The 17,314-nt window shown below is 53.5% G+C and overlaps 7 protein-coding genes across 7 annotated transcripts; 4 read left to right on the top strand and 3 right to left on the bottom strand.

The window, feature by feature from the left end:
- Positions 1 to 519: 519 nt before the first annotated feature.
- On the bottom strand, positions 520 to 2,345 carry NAG2 (N-acetyl-glucosamine-6-phosphate deacetylase). Its single transcript, XM_062879149.1, has 2 exons — positions 1,724 to 2,345; positions 520 to 1,665 (listed from the first exon to the last, which is right to left on the bottom strand). The coding sequence occupies exons 1-2, from the start codon at positions 2,111 to 2,113 to the stop codon at positions 676 to 678; spliced, it is 1,380 nt and encodes a 459-aa protein (XP_062732351.1). The 5' UTR covers positions 2,114 to 2,345; the 3' UTR covers positions 520 to 675.
- Positions 2,346 to 2,730: 385 nt separating this feature from the next.
- QC761_408720 (uncharacterized protein) lies at positions 2,731 to 6,137 on the top strand. Its single transcript, XM_062879148.1, has 5 exons — positions 2,731 to 2,900; positions 2,995 to 3,113; positions 3,172 to 4,446; positions 4,502 to 5,814; positions 5,864 to 6,137. The coding sequence occupies exons 1-5, from the start codon at positions 2,851 to 2,853 to the stop codon at positions 5,879 to 5,881; spliced, it is 2,775 nt and encodes a 924-aa protein (XP_062732352.1). The 5' UTR covers positions 2,731 to 2,850; the 3' UTR covers positions 5,882 to 6,137.
- A 1,279-nt stretch (positions 6,138 to 7,416) lies between these two features.
- QC761_408715 (uncharacterized protein) lies at positions 7,417 to 7,680 on the bottom strand (the record flags this gene model as incomplete). Its single annotated transcript, XM_062879147.1, has 1 exon — positions 7,417 to 7,680. The coding sequence occupies one exon, from the start codon at positions 7,678 to 7,680 to the stop codon at positions 7,417 to 7,419; it is 264 nt and encodes an 87-aa protein (XP_062732353.1).
- An 896-nt stretch (positions 7,681 to 8,576) lies between these two features.
- QC761_408710 (uncharacterized protein) lies at positions 8,577 to 10,959 on the top strand (the record flags this gene model as incomplete). The annotated part of the gene is given in 5 exon segments (XM_062879146.1): positions 8,577 to 8,612; positions 8,624 to 9,104; positions 9,162 to 10,230; positions 10,285 to 10,781; positions 10,842 to 10,959. The coding sequence occupies 4 exon segments, from the start codon at positions 8,971 to 8,973 to the stop codon at positions 10,957 to 10,959; spliced, it is 1,818 nt and encodes a 605-aa protein (XP_062732354.1). The 5' UTR covers positions 8,577 to 8,612; positions 8,624 to 8,970.
- A 257-nt stretch (positions 10,960 to 11,216) lies between these two features.
- On the bottom strand, positions 11,217 to 13,199 carry NAG5 (N-acetylglucosamine kinase 1). Its single transcript, XM_062879145.1, has 3 exons — positions 12,331 to 13,199; positions 11,695 to 12,261; positions 11,217 to 11,638 (listed from the first exon to the last, which is right to left on the bottom strand). The coding sequence occupies exons 1-3, from the start codon at positions 12,918 to 12,920 to the stop codon at positions 11,263 to 11,265; spliced, it is 1,533 nt and encodes a 510-aa protein (XP_062732355.1). The 5' UTR covers positions 12,921 to 13,199; the 3' UTR covers positions 11,217 to 11,262.
- A 992-nt stretch (positions 13,200 to 14,191) lies between these two features.
- Positions 14,192 to 15,417, top strand: NAG1_2 (Glucosamine-6-phosphate isomerase (Glucosamine-6-phosphate deaminase) (GNPDA) (GlcN6P deaminase); the record flags this gene model as incomplete). Its single annotated transcript, XM_062879144.1, has 2 exons — positions 14,192 to 14,404; positions 14,461 to 15,417. The coding sequence occupies 2 exons, from the start codon at positions 14,192 to 14,194 to the stop codon at positions 15,415 to 15,417; spliced, it is 1,170 nt and encodes a 389-aa protein (XP_062732356.1).
- A 685-nt stretch (positions 15,418 to 16,102) lies between these two features.
- QC761_408675 (uncharacterized protein) lies at positions 16,103 to 17,176 on the top strand (the record flags this gene model as incomplete). The annotated part of the gene is made up of 1 exon (XM_062879143.1): positions 16,103 to 17,176. The coding sequence occupies one exon, from the start codon at positions 16,103 to 16,105 to the stop codon at positions 17,174 to 17,176; it is 1,074 nt and encodes a 357-aa protein (XP_062732357.1).
- Positions 17,177 to 17,314: the final 138 nt, after the last annotated feature.

Below are 17,314 nucleotides of genomic sequence, written 5' to 3' on the forward strand. Positions count from 1 at the left end.
CCCGGCAGAGCTCTTCCTTTCCTTCCTTCGGCCCTGCCATGCCATGGCCGCTACCCTTTGTCACAAGCCCAATGACAATGGGCAAGGCACACACACCCCTTCGCGCTTTCGGCTCGTCGCCCCCGGGGTTAGGAAATGATAGCATAAGCCCAGGTAGTTTAGGTGCTTATTTCCGTCAAAGAACCATTTTCACCCAAAGCCGGTGAAACCACACCTTCCCGGAGGAGTGTCGTCGGTCAAATGCCGAAATTCCCCCTAGCCACGCGACAGGACAAGAGAAAAATAAAATGTTTCAGATCTCACCTTTGCAGATCTTACTTCCCGGCATTTAAAACCTGACATGGGTCCGTCCGTCCCTCCGTTCGTGCATCGACCGCCGTCAGCTCCCGGCCGGCCGGAGGGGCAGGGCAGGATATGTCGGCTCCGGTGAAACACGGTGCTTACCGGCCTTTTCGGCGCTCCTTTTGAGTAAACTGACCATGTCGCGAAAGAGAACAAGAAAAGGGGTTTGCAATATCCCGCATAGCCTTAGAAACAGTCTGTATGGGATTCCAGGCCTCTTTAAAATGTTCTCAAGGCCTATCGAGTGTCCTCCAAAGCCCAGTAATTTACTCTTCAAAACCCATCAATCTATCCTACAATGCCGATCAACCAAAACCCCCATCCCTAAAGCCGTCAGACACCACCCCAATTCTCCCCCTCAAAAACCATCCTCCCCTGCTTCCACACCTCCCTCAACTTCAGCACAATCCCCCCATCCCCCTCCCCCGTAACCCTCTCCAAAACAACAATATCCCCATCCGTCCCATCCTCCAAAGTCCCAATGCTCCCCTCCAAACCCAACAACCTCGCCGGCCGCTCCGTCACCGCCATCAATGCCGAAACAATATGCTCATTCTCCCCCTCTTCCCCTTCCAAACCAACACTCGTCGTATCAATATACCCCAGAAAATTATTCACACACTCCAACAACGTCACCGCACTCCCCGCCAACACCATCCTCTCTCTCTTTTCCTCATCCATCTTCGGAGCCATCACCCTCCCCCTAGACTTGACAACACTCGATTTCTCGGTCCCATTCCGCCACGGATACGTCCCGTCCCCCAACCCCAGCACATGCATCGCATCCGTCACCAAGATCAGCCCCTCTGGATGCACCGAGTGCGCCAGCATAACCGCTGACTTGTGGTTGTGAACCCCATCAGCAATAATGCCATAACTGGGAGCTTCTTCATTCCCCGCCGGGATAATGATGTTGGCGATACTAAGCTCCGACTCGCGGTGACCAAAAGGGGGCATGGCATTGAAGAAGTGTGTCACCATTCTCGCGCCAGCAGCGAGTGCCTCACGGGCTTTCTCGTACGAGGCTGCCGTGTGTCCCAACGAGACGACGATGCCGTCACCCGTGAGTGTCGAGATGATTTCCGGTCCTTCCTGTAGGAGGACTTCAGGGGCTAGGGTAACCATCTTGACAGAGTGGGGAGGGGCTCGGGAGAGGTTATAGACCGTGTCGAGGTCTTGGTAGGATTGGGCCGTGCGGAGGACGGAGCGGTCGTGGACGCCGCATTTGCGTGGGTTTAGAAATGGGCCTTCGAGGTGGGCTCCTAAGACTGAGGCGCCGCGGTCTGGGGATGATCGGGGTGTGGGGGTGAGGAATGGGATAGCCTAGGCTTGTCAGACGGAGTGAGATTGGTAACGACGGGGATCGTAAATGGTTTCGCACCTTATGATAGACCTCGCTGTGCTGGCTCGTGAGGGTGGGCAGGTAAGATGTCACTCCTGTCTGGACAAGCCATTTGTTGACTTTGGTAAGTTGCTTAGGATAGTCGGAGATGTCGTCGGGGATGGTTGAGAAGTTGAATCCAATAGCACCGTTTATCTGGCAGTCGATGAAGCCTGGGGCTATGATGCATCCTTGGAGGTCACGGACAGCATCTGAGGTTCGTTTGGAAGAGCCAATGGTGCCATTCTTGGTGTTTATCCAGAGATCTCCCTTGACGAGCTTGCCGTCTCGGAGTAGGCGGCAGTTGACGAACTGGATGATCTCAGGCTCTCCATGATCCTGCGCTCTCGAGGATGGAGTACTCGAGAACGACGGGCGCAGGGCTGACATGTTGATATTCGTGCTGGCGGCTGATTCTAGGACATAGGTTGGCTACCTTAGAAGATACTGCTCGGGAAGAGGACTTGGAAAGGTTGAAATGCGGTTTGCGGCGGCTATCCACGAGCCATAAACCTCCATCATGAACATCGTGCTTGCCAAATAGACTTCATCAGTCATTCTAAGAAGGCACATCTGGCGGCTTCGGGCGGAGGTAAGCAAGCAAGCCAAACCCGTGGCTATCCACGGCGATGTCATTGGAGGCCCGGTTATCGGTGCCGTCGCTGTCATGATGATAGTGAACAGCGAGTGTGTGGTTTCATGATGTCTCAGGTCATGTTGCACCGTCAAAGATGGCTACTATCATTCACGATCGAGTAAACGTAGGTGGACTTTCAAATGTTCAAAAGTTCCTGGGAGGGAGCAGATGTAACGTTCCTGCTTGGGGCTAACCAAAGCCTGAACGGTTGCCTGCCTGTTTCGGCTAGCGGACCGTTAAATGGCCCCTTTCCAGACGTCTTCCTCCATGTGATTGGCCCGAGCAACAGTGACAGCGACAACAGCAGTGCTTCTTCTGCCGGCCGGAAGGAGCCTGTATGGTGGTGCTGAGGTTTGTAGGTTACACGTCCCGTCCGGCTGCTCGCTCCCCAACCATCCCTCAATATGTCGCCTTCCATAACGTGACAATTCTCCCCGCCGTATCCCGTATCCCGTTCCCCAAGAGCCCACTGGCATCCGGCACCGGCAACATGGTCAAGTTGGACGGTGACTTAGACCCACTATGGCAAGATCTCGACTGGTAACCGTTTCTCCTTTGCTTTTTGCCATGCTGTTTGTTGTCGTCGTTCTGAGTTCCTCATTCGCTGACTGTCTTGTCTCTCTCTCTCTCTCAGGGCCATAGGGCAGATGGTGATTATGGGATGGGATGGCACCGAAGTCACTCCGCAGATTCGTCATCTCATCGAGGAACACCATCTCGGCTCCATCCTTCTTACGGCAAAGAATCTCAAATGTGTTTTTCGGTCCGAGAGAGGTGCGCGGGTGCAATGGATGCTAACTCGTCAATGCAGCTGCCCACCAGACGGCCAAGCTCGTGCAGGAGCTTCAGACGATTGCTCACCAAGCCGGCCATCTTCAACCGCTGTTGATTGCCTTGGACCAGGAAAATGGCGGCGTCAACAGCCTGTACGATGAGGACTACATTTGCCAGTTTCCCAGCGCCATGGGCCAAGCTGCCGCTGGTAATGCTGATCTCGCATACAAAGTAGCCAAAGCTACAGCCACCGAGGTCTCGGCCGTGGGGGTCAATCTGATTCTCGGACCCGTGCTCGACGTTCTGACAAACGCTCGTTACCAGCCGCTCGGTGTCCGCGCTGTCGGGGACGATCCACAAGAGGTCTCACAATATGGCATCGCGGCTATGAACGGCTACAAGGATGCTGGGGTCGCCACTTGTGGAAAACACTTTCCTTCTTATGGGAATCTCGACTTTCTCGGGTCCAGCTTGGATGTTCCCATCATCACCCAAACCTTGGAGGAGTTGTCCCTGAGCGCCCTCGTGCCTTTTCGGAATGCTATTGCTACTGGAAAGTTGGATGCCATGTTCGTTGGCGGCTGTGGCATCACAAACCCGTCCATGAATGTGAACCACGCCTGCCTCTCCGATCAGGTGGTTGATGACCTTCTCAGAAACGAACTTGGTTTCACGGGTGTTGCCATATCGGAATGCTTGGAGATGGAAGCTCTTCGAAGTGAAATCGGAGTCAAGACTGGCACGGTCATGGCGGTAGAAGCCGGCTGTGACTTGGTTCTGCTGTGTCGGGCCTACGACGTGCAGCTCGAAGCCATAGCTGGCCTCAAGCTTGGTGTGGAAAACGAGCTGCTCACCAAGGAGCGTATTTACACTTCTCTCCGCCGTGTTCTCAGGATGAAGAACGCGTGCACGTCCTGGGCTAAAGCGCTGAACCCGCCAGGAATTTCTCTGTTGTCCAAGATTCACCCGAGTCATCTCAACCTCTCAATCAAGGCATATGATGACTCCATCACAGTTATTAGGGATAACGAAAAGCTTCTGCCCTTGAATGAGTCGATGCATCAGGAGGAAGAGTTGCTACTCCTCACCCCGTTGGTCAAGCCTTTGCCAGCCTCGTCTTTGACCAAAAATATCCTCGAGGCAAAGAACAAGTCCGATAGCGCGCCGTCGGAACACGACAAATGGATACACCGGGATCGGGGCGTCATAATGAGTGGCGAGGGGGTGTTTCGGGAGCTTGGGAGGTCACTTGCCCGCGCTCGACGTGGCAAGCTGCTACATACCTCTTACACTGCAAATGGTGTTAGGCCGGGTGAGTGCTTTGGGCAGCTGTGATGGGAGAGAATACAATGACTAACATGGGGTAGTACATGAAAACTTGATACATCGGGCGTCCTGTATCGTTATTGTGACGGCCGATGCCAATCGAAACCTGTACCAGGCCGGGTTCACCAAGCATGTCTCAATGATGTGCTCAATGTTGAGGGCAAGTGGCCAGAAGAAATCCCTGGTCGTGGTGGCCGTCAGCTCGCCCTATGATTTCGCCATGGACAAGTCGATTGGGACCTGTATCTGCACCTTTGACTTTACGGAAATGGCCATGGCAGCTCTTGTGCGCGCTCTCTGCGGAAGCTCGAGAGCACGCGGGACGCTGCCGGGGACTCTGAGAAAAAGCAGAAAGGCCGTGAAGTCGAGGCAGCACTGGCTTGTTGAGCCCTATGACAGGGACCGCGACTCCAACGGTCTCAACGATCTTTTGAGCGCTCTTGCTCGTGCTGCTGCCCCGAACCATCGGTTTCTGACCACAACAACGGCACACTCGTTTGAGATTTTCAACCCAAACATTGAGGAGTCGCACTTTGTGGTTCGCAACAGCAGCACGCAGGCGCTGTACGGATTCTGCGCGACGTATCACACCCAAGGGACCGGCATAATCGGAGCGATCTTCGTGGACCCTACGAAGCGCAACGTTGCCATTGGGCGTTCTCTCCATCGCCGGGCCCTCCGAGCGTTGATTCAGAAGAGGGGCACAAAGAAGATACAGCTGGGAATATGTTTCCCAGGTGTGTTTCTGGGCATCCCGACAGACGACGGCGGGCTCAAGACGTGGTTTTCCAACAGCGGTTGGGACTTGCAGTTTCCGCGACGGTTGGCCAACATGGTGATCGCTGACTTGAGCAGCTGGAGCGCACCAGAGGGTCTGCTGCAGAGCATCCAACGGGCGAACATGAGCTTTGATCTTATTCATGGGTTGGAGAACGCCGAGACGGTGCTTGCGCATGTAGCCGGGAATGCGAACCCGGAGGTGTTTGAGCTGTACCGTTTGGCGTTGCAGGAGACAAAGTCGTGTGGGGTTGTTAGGGCCAAGTGCCAGAGGGGAGGGCTGGTGGGGACGGTGGTTATTTGTAGTCCTGGGAGTCCGGTTGCGGGTTATGTGCCGGCTTTGCAGGGGGGGGAGGAGGTGTTGGTTGGGGGGATCATTGCGCCGGTTGTGGCGCCTGGGAATGGGGATCTGTTGGTGATTCAGGGGCTCGCATTGATGGGGTTGAGGCAGAACAAGGCGCACAAGTCTGGGAGGAGCGTGTTGAGCTGGGTGGGGGAGGAAGGGATGGAGGGGTTGGGGGCGATGGGGTGGGAGGTGTTGGAGGGGTGGGAGGAGTTTACTAATTCAGTTGAGAATGTGAGTTTTCTTGAGGGGTGAGTTGAGATGTGTTGCTGATGTTGAATAGTGGCAGGATCTTGCTTAGGGGATTTGAGCGTCGAGGTGCTGGAAGGGGGCCAGTTTAAGGGATCAGTTTAAGGGGTCAGTTTAAGGGGTCAGTTTAAGGGGTCAGTTTAAGAGGTCAGTTCGAGAGGTCAGCTTGGGAGGGTCAGTTTGGGGCGAAGAGGGTCTGGGGTTTGCTTCGTTTGTATCCTATTGCGTGTATTCCAAGATCGTTGGACTGTGATTTTGTCATTCTACTTTGTGAAGTGGTGTTATTCAGACAGTAACTTTGACCAGAACGATTACAATCGGGACCAGAGATGCCTTCTTTTCCCGCCGCCGTGCGCTGATGTATAGACACATTGGCCCTTTTGCCTACGAGATTAAATCTGACACTAAACCACCGACGAAGCTGTGCGGCAATGACGGCTGGAGTGTGGTGTATGGCGCGGATGATCCAAGAACAGGGCGATGCTCGGGAGGCTGGGGAAACAGTGTAGAGTTTGGATGCTTGTGGACATACAAAAACAAGAAGAGGCAAAGAGGCAGAGAGGCTTTTAATTCTTTTTCAGAGTTTTTACACAACTCAACGCTTCAGGGATGGTAGTCTCTTCCACATGAGAAGGACACCACCTGTGAAACTGTGAAGGAGAGTAGTTACACAGATCCCGAGGATGGGAGAGGTCTCGTTGATTCTTTACGTTTTCTCTGTTTTCTCTTTTCTCTCTGCAACCAGACTCGGCCGCTTGCAATGGGGCTGAGCCATCCCTGGGACTTTTCGAACCTTCCGGATTATTTCGTGCTCAAAGTCCGGTCCCTAAACTCCATTGGTAAGCTGATGGAGCGGGGTGTTTCTCTCCTGGTGTGGAGTGTGGAGTGGATGGTGGCTAGATAGGTACATGAGAGTATGTGAGCAGGTGCTTCTTTCTGAGAGGTGTGGGGGGTAGGAGCAAGATTTTCCAAGAGAAAATACAGGGGGTTCCGTGCAACTAAGAGGTACCAGGGTCAATGGTCAGTCATGTATACTTATGGTTTCGCGGCATGATCGTGACTTGTGGGCTAAAGTGGGCTAGAATCATCAGGATGTATGAGGTAGACAGTAAAATTAACACTTATAACTGCCTAGCTAGTCCCAGACTACAGTTGACAAATCCCGCTGTGAGATTGCCCTCCGACCGATAATGCCCTCCTTTCTACCTGGTAGACAGTCCTCATTCTTTAGGACTTGAAACGCATTGCTTCTTGCGAGAGGGGCTGCCATCTTCCTCTTGTTCCTCGATACTGCGCTTCTTTCCGGAGACAGTCTTCGTGTCCTTGTCTTCGCTGGTAGTATCCTTCTTGGAGTCTGCGACGCCACTATCTTCATCCTCAGCAACGACATCAGTAGTTCAGCCAGAAGCGCTCAGTGCCATCTGCACGGTTGTACCAGTATTCCTAAAAACGGTAATAGTTGGTTGGCGGCCTATAGTCGGGGGAATCGACAAACGTGTCGATCAGCCACCTGGCTGCCAAATGCTGCTTCTCAGCCCAAGCCTTCAGAATCCAATATGGGCCAGGGTCATCGTCGTCATCTGACTCTTAAAATCCCTCGAAGTAGCCCAATAACTCGACATCCTTAAAACTGATTAACTTCATACTCTCGTTCTTGCTGTTGACAAAAATATTCCCCGGAGGAAACATAGCGCCGTTGCTTATGCTACGAATCTTTGAATACCTATCGAACTTGGTGACAGCTTCCAGAAGCTGCTTGAGAACGGCGAGACGAACTGGTTCGTCTGCTAGCTCCCCTCGCGATAGCAGTTCTTGCATGGTTTCTCCTTCCCCACGCTCTAAGAGGATCATGCGGACCCAGCGGACGGGCTTCTCTGGGTGATCTGTCTCGAGCGGGAAAGTCCAGGATCCCTCCTCGGGTGTGTCTTGCAGGGCCATGTAGGCGCGGGCCTCGAGTGCATAGTCGCGCTCTGCACATGCCATGCAGTCAACGCAATTTTACACAGGGATCTACGCATCTAAATTCACATTCCGCAGTGCTCAAGAAGTTGTAGTCGACGCCATTGTAGATCTTGGCAATATACTCCATCGAGGGGTCGTCTTCGAGGTGGCAAGTCATCACGTGGGGTCCTCCGTCACCTCACTCACTGTCGTTCACATCTTTGAATGCGTGGCTACTTTTGTCGCCGGTGATGGTGAGTACCCTTGCCGTGTCCTCGCTTGGGTCGAAGGGTTCGATATCCATGGGAGGAAAATTGAGGGCGAGCTCGATGGAGTCTGAACCGCATAGGTACCATGAAGGTGGTTGTCACCGTAACTGTCCTATCTTTACTTCATACTCACGGCCGAATGGCATGGGCGATGTGTGTGGATGAATCTTCAGTGTCGTGCCGAGGGGGTATCGCCCTAGGGCGTCGTTGGGAGACATGACCTTTTAAGCATCCATGATGAGTATGTGTAGATGGATGAATTATCGACGTTACCTGACTTTGGCACCGTGTATTAAGTGTGCACATTCTCATCCACACATGACTGAAGCTTCCACGCTTCTCAACGCCATTACTGATGGTGGACTGTGGTGCCTGGACAAAAGCCAAGCTTTGAAAGTCCCCTGCAGCGGCGCCACTAGATACCCCGGAAAGGGCCGTTGAAGAAGAGATGCCGTCTGGGGTAAACCTCCGTAGCGGCTGGGCGGCTTGGCTTCCGGGCAAGGTGAGTCTAGGCTTGATGAGTCCATGACATTGAGAGAGAAACGGAAATGTATTGCTATCTGATGTGTCCAGAAAAGAAGAAGAAGAAGAAGAAGAAGAAGAAGAAGAAATGCACTTAATATCGGCAGGCGTGTTCTGCAGGGTCACCTGCGATCTGCATTCGGCCGCGGGCACAAGATCTCGCCAGAGTCGATTGGGAAGGAGCAACCACAGGGTCACACCGAGCGGGCAACTGACGGGGCCACCTCACTTTAATCTTACTCTTCTTCTTCTCCACGTCTCACATGTCATCCAGTCTGTCGGATCGGATTCCATCTCGACATTCTTCAATCCTGTGGCCCCTTTACAAGTACAACCTGCGACCCGTCCCGAGTCCCGAGTGCAGTACCGCCGAGTCCCTGCATGAACCGTGAGTGATCGGCCATGAAATATGGCCAGCTACAATGGCATGCCGGCCATGTCCTCCGGCGCCACGGGTCCTGACGCCCTGGGACATCAAGGCCAGCAATCGCTCGGCATCGACGGCTTTGATCCGCACAGTATGACATTTGACGACCCGTTGCTGTGAGTATCACAATCGCGGGAGCTCAACTGAGAACTAATCATCTCATCTTCTTACAGCCACAACCTCCCATTTACCCCGACAGCCGCATACGATTTTGACACCCTTAGCACAACATTTGAAGACCCGTTCTCCTACCCAGCCAGACCGTTCGGTAACGATGTCGCCAACACCGCTTTCATGGGAAATTTGGGAGGGCTAGGCGTCGACCCAGAAAGCTGCTACAATGGCAACCACGGTGGCGCCGAGGGGTCATCCTCCCCACAAGAACTCGACAACAAACTCCTCGGCTTCGGCGCGGTTGTCCCAGGCAAAGCCACCCTGATCGACCCCTTGGGACAGTTTATCGAACCTATGATGAGCGCAGAGTTATACGGCATGTTCTTTGTCGCCGAGGACGTCTTTGGGGCAGATAACGGCGGCGATAACCGACGTCCGATGGAGTTGACTTGCTACAGGAGGAATCTATGGCAGTGTTCGGGGCAGATTACTCTCCCGAGACAAGTGGCGCAATATGCTGTGGCCGATGGGCAGCAACGGATGCCAGTGGTGGAATTAGCGGCATCTATCACGGCGCTCGAGAGTATTGAAGGGAAACAAACGGAGATCATTTCCATCCCGTGGAAGAGTAACAATCCTGCTCTAGGAGGAGTGACTGAGGAATCGACAAAGTCCGCAGGGGCGCCAGCGATAACTGTGTTGGACTTGGGGTCGGGCCAGGAGATTGATGGGACGAACAGAGTGACGGTGGGGGTGTCGTGGAAGAGACTGCAGTTTAAGCATGCCACCGCGAACAATGGGCGGAGGAAGGGACTCCAGCAGCATTACGTGGTGCAGATAAATTTGCTGGTTAAGGGGAAGGGTGGAGAGTATGTCAAGGTTGCCGAAGTTCAGTCGGGACCGGTCATTGTGCGAGGCAGAAGTCCCAGGAATTTTGACAGTAGGAAAGACGTGCCTCTATCAGGAGACAAGAGGCTACTGGAGAGGAAAAGCATCGAGGGGTTGAGTTCGGGCTCTACGACTACGAAGCAACAGCAGCAACATACGGGAACTCCACAGAGCCAGCCCCAGAGTCAAGATTTTGGGCAAGGTTTTCTTCATAGATATCAGGGGATGGGAAGTTTACCGGTATGCCTCCAAGTCCGATCAAGTTCTTTGTTTCACACGCTGACAATCACGCAGTCCACGACAGATTGGTCAACTCCTCGACCGTTCCTCTCACCAAACCCCCAGCAACAGCACGCCAGTAAGAAGCTAGCTTTGTCCTCTCCAAGTCTCAACCGGCCGCCAGTACCGCCCTGGGTGCCAATAGATGCCACATTAGCAACTCCATTGCCAACCGGCAAACAATTACAACACACTAGCAACCTTTTGAAGCCAACCCGCGGACTACATTCTACTTCCCAGTCCAACAACCTCCCTATCAACCTCTCCCTCTCAGAAGATGAGCGCAGCCCACCAAACTTGAATCGATCTAATTCCTCGGGTGGCGAATCGTCTCAAAGCCCACAGCAGCACTTTTCCATGTCGTCATCGTCAAAAGCGGGGAATAGCAGGCCGGGTTTGGGACACAAGAGCCAGAGGACTGAGAGTGGGGGTGCGCAGCAGCTTAACAGTCCGCAGGATCAGACGGAGGTGGATATGTTGTATGAGTATTTTCCATTGAGTGTGGATGACTGGTAAGTCTGTGCCTGGAGAGATGGGAGTAGAGGGGAGAGAAAGTGTTGACGGAATCATAGGATGCCGCCGGTGGATGCGATTTATCGACCGCATGTGGTTCATCATACTATTGTGCCGCCTGAGGTGAAGGCGCAGCAACTGAGGAGTAAGGGAAAGAGGTATTTCGCTGCTGACTGAGGTCAAGAAGAGGGGGGCCATGATGGGATTTAGGTTGCATGTTGAAGAGGGTGGAGGATGTAGAGTTATATATACCAGGGACAGTTACTGCGAAGGAGATGGGGCGATGTGAAGTATATGGGAGAATGGTGAATGATGGCACGGCCTGGGATGGATGTCTGTGCAAGTTTTTTGGTGTTTGTGGTACGGAATTTTGGCTGGGCGTTTCAGGGGGGGAATGATGTATTATTGTACGACAACATCACACTCAGGGGACGGGGGGCGTTAATCATCAGCTTTTTGTATTGTGGCCTTTTTGGCTTTTCAGGATCTCGTGCTTTGCTTGTCCACACAAGCCAACGCCACTGCTGCACCCAAAACTGAACTTTGTTTTGCGGGGACGAGCTTAAAGGTGGTGGGTGTGTTGAGTGTTAGTTGGTCGAGGTAGGATTGCAAGTGGAAGAGGTAATGGGGGTAGTGCTCTATCACAGAGCCGGTGTAGGCTATTGTTGTTGTCTTCTGGGGTTGTTTTTGAGGGGAAGAAGCTTCGAGGTTTATTTCGTGAAGTGCGTGGAGGGAGGCGGCGAGGATGGAGGCTGAGCGTTGGGTTATGAGGGAGGCGATTGAGGTGAGGAGGGAGAGGTCGGTTTGGGAGGGGGGGTAGGGGGAAGGGTGGAGGGTTTGGAAGTGGAGGGGGTCACTGGGGGGGTGTTAGTGAACATGATGCATCAGAGAGGGACAGGGGACGGGAAGCACCTTTCGAGAAGAGATAGAGTCTTTGCATCGAGGGTGTATTCCCTCGCTAAAGAATCCGGGACAACCCCGCCGAATGCCCCCGTTTCGTGGATTGCATCGACCAAAATCAACCTGGCCACCTCGCCGAGGTAGAACCCGCTGACGAGATGCTCCAGGGGCTGAAAGTCTGGTCTTGGGTGGGAGGCTTTGAGGGCCTTGTCCCATTTTGTTGAGGGGAGGGAGGGGCCGCCGAACATACCGAGTTCTGTGTTTACTATTACGTGAGTGGCGAGGGTTTGGGGACGGGGGGGGAGTTTGGAGGGGCTGATGGTGGTGACGGGGAGGTAGGCGGCGATGTTGACGCCTGTGCCGAGGATTAGACCGAAGGTTGTGGTTGAGGGATGGGAGTAAGCTGCGGAGAGGAGCGTGGCGGAGGAGTCGTTTACTATGGCTGAAAGGGAGACGTGTAGGTTGTGGTGGAGGCAAGAGGTTTGGAGTATGGAGTAGAGGTTTTGGTTCAAGAGGCCGTCGGCGGCGTGGAAGGATTTTCCCATGGGGCGGAGGAGGTAGGTTTGGGGGGCGGGTTCTCTGCGTGGATGTTAGCATTGGGTGTGTTTGAGAGGATGGATAGACATTATACGAGGAGGAATGGCATACTCAATTGGAAAGCTCCACGACAGCCCAAGCAATAACGGGTCATCAGCACAGTGACCCTGCCTGCTGTCTTTTGCCACAGTTTGGTAGATTTTCTCAGCCATCCAGTCAAAAAAGGCTCTGCCCTTCAATGCTCTGATATCATTGTCGATATTGAAGGTGTCAATGCTGACGATGACGCTCTCTGGACCTCCTGAAGAACCCCTGCCCTTGAGGTCCACCAGAGCAACTCGCAAGGTTGAGCCCCCAACGTCAACAGCCAGATATTGACCCGACTCATCTCCCGTGGGAAGCTCGGTATGGTACGAGGGAAGCATGCAAGCCGGATTTGAGAGGAGGCCCTCACGAAACTCAAGCTTCAGCTTTTGTGACAGAGCTCTACGCTTGTCTGGTTGAGTAGGATCCAAAAGCAAACTCTCGGCTTTTGCGAGGAAATCGCTGATAGAGGTTGAGCCATCCTTGCTGGGTGGTTCACGTAGGGTTGGTGAGGACTCAGTCGAGGTTGTCCAGAAAGCTAACAAAGCTTGGAGAAATGATCGGCCTCGGAAAAGCGATTTGATGACGGCCAGGAGTAAGTCACGCAGAGATGCCATGGCGAAAATGAACGAATGCAAGAAAGAGGTCCCTGTTGGGGACCTGTCTCTATTACTTATGGGACGCTGATGAAAAAGCAGACATCCAAATTTCAATACGAGGTCCCATATGAGGTGGAATAAGGCTGGCGATCAGAGCTACCTTCCTGGACTGGCATGGCTGTTAGCTCGCTACTTTTGACTCGTGCACGACATTACTCGATACCGCGCAGCAACGGGCTTGTGGGAGTTGTTCTTGGTGTATCGCTCTCCAAGAAACCACGACTACGCAAAGTCTGGAGATTGTTTAATAGAAACGAATAATGTACTTGGGCGAAAGATGAGGTTCTTGTTAGCCACCTGTTGTCTCGACCTAACAGGCATCCAACTCCAGCGGTTGCGTCGGTAGATTGCCGCCAGCAAAACTGGCGGGAAAGACCTTTGAGCCTCCAACGACCAATCTATTCAAGACGAGAAGCATGGCCGGTAGTGGGTGAGGAATGGCAAAGTCGTGGGGGACCAATGACGGAGGGATCTTGGAGATTGACTGGCACGGCTGCTTGGAGCTGAATATTGCAGAACATTTCCTCGTCTCGTTGTCGGTTTAGGGAGGTGGGTGGGAAAGTAACGTTCCATGCCTTCCTTGGCTGGGGGAGGCTGTCAGCGGAGAGTAACCCTGGAGGGAGCCGCAACTGAAGTCTGTCAAGACGATTGGGTTTCGTAGATTTGACTTCAATCATTCGCCAAAGCCCTGTCCAACGGGGGCCATCACATCATCAGCAGGCCGTTCGTGGCCGTTGTAACCTGGACAGAGGAACACACAGTGTGGGCGGTATGGCTGGGCACCGTGGGAATCTCGTGATAGCACGGGCCACATGAACTCTAACCTCCCTCCCGTCCACAAACAGCAAGCACAACCCAGGGACAGGTTGAAAAGGGAAGGCGTTGGGGCATCATACTTGCCATGGAGGGAGTAGTGGATGACGGGCGATCGGGGCACAGGTCCATCGCAACCTGCAACTTGTGCCACCACTGCTCCTCAAGTCCCCGGTCCTATGATAAACGTTTCATCCACTGCCATCATTACCAATTACCACTACCGTTGACAGTTCATCACAGGTATCACATTGCTCAAGTGACTGAGCCCTCCGAATCCCGGACATACTCGGCGTGGAATATCACAAGTGTTGTTCTGGGCCATCAGTCATCAGCCTCCGCAATCCTAAGAACTCTCTGCCCTCCAACCTACCCGCAACGCCTTGCTGTGCTCTGAAGCTCCAATAGAGGCCGAAATGAGACTCATCATCAGAGACAACGGAGAGGCTGCCAGCCGATACGCCGCCAACTACATTGTCGAGAGAATCAACATCTTCCGCCCTGGCCCAACGAATCCCTTTGTACTAGGTCTTCCTACCGGATCCAGTCCTGAGATCGTATACCGAATTCTTGTCGAGAAGCATCGTGCCGGCAAGGTCTCGTTTCAAAATGTTGTGACTTTCAACATGGTAAGCCGACCTTTCTCTCTATACCGGATCGCGTGGCTGATTACCATCACCTCCAGGACGAGTACATTGGACTCCCACGAGACCATCCCGAGAGCTACCACTCGTTTATGCACAAACACTTCTTCTCGCACATTGATATCAATCCGGACAACATCAACATGCTTGATGGCAACGCCTCCGACCTAGAGGCCCATTGTTCCGACTACGAAGCCAAGATCAAGGCTCTGGGAGGAATCAACCTCTTCCTGGCGGGCATTGGTGAAGATGGCCACATCGCCTTCAACGAGCCCGGCTCAAGCTTGGCCTCTCGTACTCGCGTCAAGACACTTACCTACGACACCATCCTCGCCAACAGCCGCTTCTTTGCTAATGACGTGGGAAAGGTACCCAAGATGGCCTTGACTGTTGGAGTTCAGACTATTCTCGACTCCCGCGAAGTGGTTGCCCTCGTCATCGGTGCCCGGAAGGCCATTGCTCTCCAACACTGCATCGAGCAAGGGGTGAATCACATGTGGACCTTGTCTGCCTTGCAGTTGCATCCATATCCTCTGATTGTGTGCGACGAGGACGCCACACTGGAGCTGCAGGTAAAGACGGTCAAGTACTTCAAGAGTATTGAGCAGGTTGCTCGATCCAATGGCCTTGAGCAAGGCCTGCCTCTCAAAATCAGCACCAGTCATGTGCCCACGCTTCATGATACACCACCGTCCCCAGCGCAGACCCCTGTTCGGTTCAGGATGCGAATCCCCACGAAAGCGGAATTATTTGGCGAGTCGGCGTACACGGTCGAGTCCGGTTGCCCTTCTCCCAGATTAGACTCCATGTCGGCTCGAATCAAGAAAGACGAACGATGCCCTTCACCGCGCTTTGATGCCATGTCCAGTCGGCTCAAGAGTGACAAGGCTGATCACTCCGACCATGATCGGGCGCCTGATTCCGACAGCCTATGGCGTTTTATTTTGCCGCTACAACTGCAAGACCACAAAGATGGCCACAGCGGCACAACAGACTAAAACGAATGGTAACTGGGTCAGTCACGGGGAGTTGGGCATCTGGGGTCGGAGTTGCAACCGCCGCTGCCGCGGGTTCTGGTTTGTGAGGTGACTTTTAAGTTTTGTCTACTGCCCTAAAAATGCACTTCAAATAGCTCTTTTTCCGAGTATTGAGGCTCAAATGCATGAGTGTGGATGGAAGCCTGGTAGTCGGCGGGCCGCGCCGCATATCATCGCTTTCTTTGGTGTGCCCCTGAAAGTGAAGATTCGGCCCCCACGACCCCCAACTTTGCACTCGGCCGCCTTGCTGTGGTCTGAGGGCACAATTGGCAGCCCACCTTAACGATTGGAAAGATGGCCGTCGTCGGAGAGCCATATCAAACATCAAGCATTGCCAGCTGATTTGCACTGTGGCTTGCCCACTGCCTCACTAGGCACCACCACAGCTGGCCTCAGTCTTGCCCATAGTCGGTAAGTATAAGCCATGGTCACACGCAGGCAACTTTTGTGGCCGTTTGTGGTGATTATGCGAACAAAAGGGTATTGTGATGGGGCGTGGTCTAGGTGGTGGGTGGGTGTGGTGTGGTGGTCATGGACTTTTTGTACTCTAACTACCCAGCCGGCTCAATAACACATTCCTCAGCAGGTTTTCTCGATCTCTCATTTTGATGAAAAACCAAATGGTTTTTTTTTTTTTTTTTGAACAATGGAGCTCCTTTGTAATGAGACGCTTGTCACAGCTGCGTGTTTGAATGGTACAGCGGCGGCGGAGGCTGGTGGTGGTGGTGTTTTGCCAGAGTCGATGCTCCAGCTTCATATTGTCGTTCCTGCGGTTACGGTGCTTGGGTTGATTGTTTTGGGGACGTTGATGGGGATGGTGTTGTTTTTTTGGAGGAGGAAGTACGCGCTGGCGGAGGAGGGGGGGGATAAGAAGGGGGGGAAGTGGTGGGTGGATAGTGAGAGTGGGAGTGAGAGGGGTGGTAGTGTGACGATGAAGACACAACAACAAGAGGAACAGGGGAGAAGAGAGGTGGTGAAGCAGGGGGGGAGGACTGAGGATAAGGAGTTGCCGCCGCCGCCACTGAAGTTGGTACGCAGAGAACGAGAGACTACACCACTGCAGGGGGAGATGGGGATGGGGATGGGAATGGGGATGCCGGAGGGTATATCTTCTGGTTTTGGAGTGGGAGGGGAATTGACGAACGCGCTGGTCTGGGCGAACTTCGGACCACTACCTCCTCCCAGCCCACCAGTACCACGAGTGCCGTCGGAAGTGGTATTATCACCACCACCACCACTACCTAGCCCAACTTCCCAGAGACCAAACAACACCAGGTCTCTAATCCCCCCTCCGCGACCGTACAGAGCTCCCAATCGGAACACCTACCCCAACCAAGCGCTCCAACCACCCCCTCAGCATGGTTACGCTCAGCTACGAAGCTTGACACAATCAGCCTCGCAGCCAGAGATGAGGCAGCAGCCGCACCATAGCGTTCAAGCAAGTCTGTCGAAAGAGCGGTGCTTGACGCAGTCAACTTCCCAGCCGGAGATGCGCCAGAGGGAAAGGGAGAAGAATACGGTGTTAGTGACGAGGTTGGAATACAACCACCCAGATGAACAGAGGGCAGCAGCGTCCAAGTGGGAGAGGCCTGGGCTGGGGTTGGGGCTGGGGGTGGGGTTGGGGATACCAAGGCAGAGTTTTGACGGGGAGAAGGGGAAGGAAAGGGAGAGGTTGTTGGTGAGGAGTAGTAGGAGGTTTTCGGTTTCGCAGAACTTTTAATTCTTCAGGTGCCTTAATGTCATGGTTAGGTAGTGAAGAGTGGATGGGAAGGGCTCTTTAGGTTTGTATTACTATCTTGGAAGCATTTCTTGGTGAGAGGATGGTGAGCCAAACTATTCCATGTATCATTGCTTGAAT

The sequence above is a fragment of the Podospora bellae-mahoneyi genome, chromosome 4 (assembly GCF_035222275.1).
Source record: "Podospora bellae-mahoneyi strain CBS 112042 chromosome 4, whole genome shotgun sequence".
NCBI lineage: Eukaryota > Fungi > Ascomycota > Sordariomycetes > Sordariales > Podosporaceae > Podospora > Podospora bellae-mahoneyi.

Bases quoted from the DNA above. Each gene is read 5' to 3' on its own strand.
- NAG2 (XM_062879149.1), bottom strand. From the start codon at position 2,113: ATGTCAGCCCTGCGCCCGTCGTTCTCGAGTACTCCATCCTCGAGAGCG. The intron at 1,666-1,723 runs GTGCGAAACCAT...TGACAAGCCTAG, and splicing joins ACAGCGAGGTCTATCATAAG to GCTATCCCATTCCTCACCCC.
- QC761_408720 (XM_062879148.1), top strand. From the start codon at position 2,851: ATGGTCAAGTTGGACGGTGACTTAGACCCACTATGGCAAGATCTCGAC. The intron at 2,901-2,994 runs GTAACCGTTTCT...TCTCTCTCTCAG, and splicing joins CTATGGCAAGATCTCGACTG to GGCCATAGGGCAGATGGTGA. The intron at 4,447-4,501 runs GTGAGTGCTTTG...AACATGGGGTAG, and splicing joins TGCAAATGGTGTTAGGCCGG to TACATGAAAACTTGATACAT.
- NAG5 (XM_062879145.1), bottom strand. From the start codon at position 12,920: ATGGCATCTCTGCGTGACTTACTCCTGGCCGTCATCAAATCGCTTTTC. The intron at 12,262-12,330 runs GTATGCCATTCC...ACATCCACGCAG, and splicing joins TCGTGGAGCTTTCCAATTGA to AGAACCCGCCCCCCAAACCT. The intron at 11,639-11,694 runs GTGCTTCCCGTC...ACACCCCCCCAG, and splicing joins ACTCTATCTCTTCTCGAAAG to TGACCCCCTCCACTTCCAAA.